At 39.5% G+C, this 3,313-nt stretch overlaps 1 protein-coding gene across 1 annotated transcript in view; it reads left to right on the plus strand.

Moving 5' to 3' along the window:
- Positions 1-365, plus strand: part of EPN2 (epsin 2) — a 21,277-nt gene extending 20,912 nt beyond the window's left edge. Inside the window, 1 exon segment of the mRNA XM_009701033.1 lies at positions 9-365. Within this exon segment, the coding sequence (XP_009699335.1) occupies positions 9-337 (329 nt within the window). The 3' untranslated portion in view covers positions 338-365.
- The last annotated feature ends 2,948 nt before the right edge of the window (positions 366-3,313 follow it).

The following is a 3,313-nucleotide window of genomic DNA, read 5'->3' on the forward strand; positions in this document are numbered from 1 at the left end:
AAAACTAGGCGCTGCTACAGCACCAGCTCCAATCAACCCCTTCCAAGTGAATCAGCCTCAGCCACTCACTCTGAATCAGATGAGAGCGAGTCCTGTGATGGGAACCAGCCCTTCTTTCAGTGCTGTGCCACCGATAAGCATGGAGCCAATACCTCTGTCTTCCATGGCCCCAGTGCCTGTGGGAATGGCACCGATACCAGCTATGGGCACTATAACAAGGATGGGCCAGGGGCTGAACATGAGCATTGCAGGATCCATGGCCCAACCTCTTCACAGTACAGGAATCCCGCCATCAGCATCCCAGTCTACAAATACAACTAACCCTTTTCTCCTATAAAGACCCAATTAAAGGAACTTTCTTTTAATAGTGTTTCCAGGCGGAAGTCTTTACAGCAAAATGAACGTGGCCTGCGTGGACTGAACAGTGTGTAAGAGACTTGGAAGTAGATTTGCAGTTTACAGTTATGATCTTTGAAGAGTTGTCTCTACTTACCAGTTAATCTAAATCTAGTCTTTGCTACAGATGGTACCTTACTTTGGCTTGTTGAGCATTATGTGAAATGTTCAGACTTTTCACCAAAGTTAGATTCTGCCCATTTTGTTACTTTGTTAATCATTTCAATACACTTTCTAGGGAGAACCTGCCATTTTAAACTCCGTTGGCTATTTTGTAGATGTCAGATGGATGTGCTGGATCCTGAAATTACTATTTACCTGCATCTGTCACTTCCTATGCCCATATGATAGACCTGAGATTCAGAGTGCTAGTGAATGTTTTGCACATAACTATACACAGTTCTAGACTGTTGGTTCACCCATAGTCCTTACTCTTAGAAGAGAACGATTCGGAGGGCCTAGGTGGCTGTTTTTTTATGCATTAAACATTGCAACGCAAAATCGCACTGCTTTCCTATCAGAGGTTTGACCAAGAAAGCAAGCTTGTCTCAAAAGGAAAAAAAAAGAAAAAAAACAAAAACAAAAACAAACCACAACCAAACAAAAAAAACACAGACAGAAAACCCAAGAACATTCTCAAGTTGTCAAGTATAACGTGTGCTGTTGTATGCAGTGTTGAATTTGTACACTACTCTCTAAGGACTCCTGAGGAACTCTCTGTGAGTGGCATGCTGCACTCGTGCTGAGTGAGTGTCCTGCTCTGTGCTTGTCCAGTACCAGCTTCGTTTGGAAGTTTTCATGTGTATCTTGTTTTTATTTGACTTACAATGTGAGTTGAAAGAAAAAAGAAATACAGTGGGACAACTTTGAATTCAGTTTCACCGGGGCAAGCTTTAAAACTAATTCAGGCTTAACCTTGCTATATGCAGTTACTCTTGTATACTTTTGCACATATTTTGTTTAGTACAGTTTCATATTTGAGTTTGCAGAGTTACCTAATAGTCCTTTTTTTGCTAATTTTTATAATGTGGTTCTTATTTAACTGTCTGGTTTTGATAGATTTATCAAGTCTGGCTGAAAAATTAAGATATTGGCAAATGTCATTTTTATGGTTTTAATGCCCTCTTATTTATGGTTTTAGCTCTTTGTTTCTGTAAAGAGAGTTTAAAAGGGAAGATTAACACTAAAATATTTACTTTTAAATGAAGTGTTCATAATGCAAATCAAAACAAATTCTCGTGACTAATTATTTTTAGATGAATTGAATTTCAGCATAACATGATTTAAGACTACATTAAAAAGAAAAAACACTAAAGTCGCCTTTCCCTTGCTTTGTTCCCGTTCTCCGATTACCAAAATGGACAGACGTTTAGCCTTTGTGAAGATCGGAAGGGAGGCTCTTTTTGCTTGTAATACTTCTTGAGATGTTAAAAATTCTAATGTACAAACACGACTCATTAATTTTATTGACTAATTTTTCTTAATGAAAGGTGCACTCCATCTTAATAACCGGTTCCATTTGCAACTATTAATCGTAAGCTGAACTATACATTTTAACTTGCATGTCTGGACTCATCGACACTAAACCACGCTCAGGTTTCAGCCGGCGTTTCTGGTGGAAACCTGGCCTTCTCAAAGACGGTGACGTTCCTGAGCTCTGCTTTCACAAGCAAGGCAAACGTCCGCAGAGCATGTGGAAGGGGATGTCCTACTGCTTGCTACTGCCTCGAGGGCATCTCTGTGAATGAACTAATGCATCTTGGTGGCCTTTCCCTAATTAGAAGTGGAGGTGTGTGTGGGGGGGAAACCAACAAAACAAGCTGAAAGAAATTGCCAGAGTTGTGTGTTCTGGTGTAATGATGCTGTGTGGGACTGTGGTGGTCTAGGGTCGTGTGCCGCAGGAAAGGGGGACTGACTGATACGGAAGGGACTGGGTTGTATCTTTTGGTGGGTAGGGGAGGCTGAAAGACTATCAAATCTAGGGCACAATCACAGATTTTAGCTGTGTAGGTCAGTGTAGCTCTATTAGTGTACGGAATGCTAAATGTGTGGATGTTTCTATGCAGATTGTTCTATCCTCTTGAATACTATTGAATTTGCAAGTAGGATTCAGAATATTCATCTGCTCTTGTTTTTATATAGGAAGAAAGAGAATTACTGTCCACACCCAGTATGTCTTTAAAAAACAAAACAAAAAACCATTCATGTTGCCTTTCAGAATAAGGAAAAATACTTTACTTTTTTGTTGTTGTTGAAGTTATTGAAAAGTGTGGACCAGGAAGGGTGTGATTCTTGCAGATGGGGGGGGAAGTGCTTTCCAATTGATCTGTGGCAAGATTTTATCCATCTTTTTTTTTTTTTTTTCCCAGTTTTAATTTTATCAACAGTGGAATTGAGGTCACTTGATGTTTTTCCCTTCGCCTGTCACCTGAATGCATTTGCAACAGTTAGATGGGGCATTATCTATTCAGCCAAAAAGTTCTAACTGCATCCTCTCGTTAAACACTAGGTAACTCTTTTTGGAGGCAAGGTGGGGTTGATAGTAAGTATTTAAAATGATAAATTCATCTATTAATTTTATCAACAGTGGAATTGAGGTCACTTGATGTTTTTCCCTTCGCCTGTCACCTGAATGCATTTGCAACAGTTAGATGGGGCATTATCTATTCAGCCAAAAAGTTCTAACTGCATCCTCTCGTTAAACACTAGGTAACTCTTTTTGGAGGCAAGGTGGGGTTGATAGTAAGTATTTAAAATGATAAATTCATCTACGGTTCAGAGTCATGATCTGTCACCATGAATTGATGAAAATGTGCTGTTGGTCTGGTAGGGAGCCCTAGCTTAATGAAACTGCTGAATGGCAAATAGTTGCTTTTATCAAGCCATTTCTGTAAGAGCTATATTACTTTTACATTAT

This window comes from Cariama cristata, unplaced genomic scaffold (assembly GCF_000690535.1).
Source record: "Cariama cristata isolate BGI_N322 unplaced genomic scaffold, ASM69053v1 scaffold41535, whole genome shotgun sequence".
NCBI lineage: Eukaryota > Metazoa > Chordata > Aves > Cariamiformes > Cariamidae > Cariama > Cariama cristata.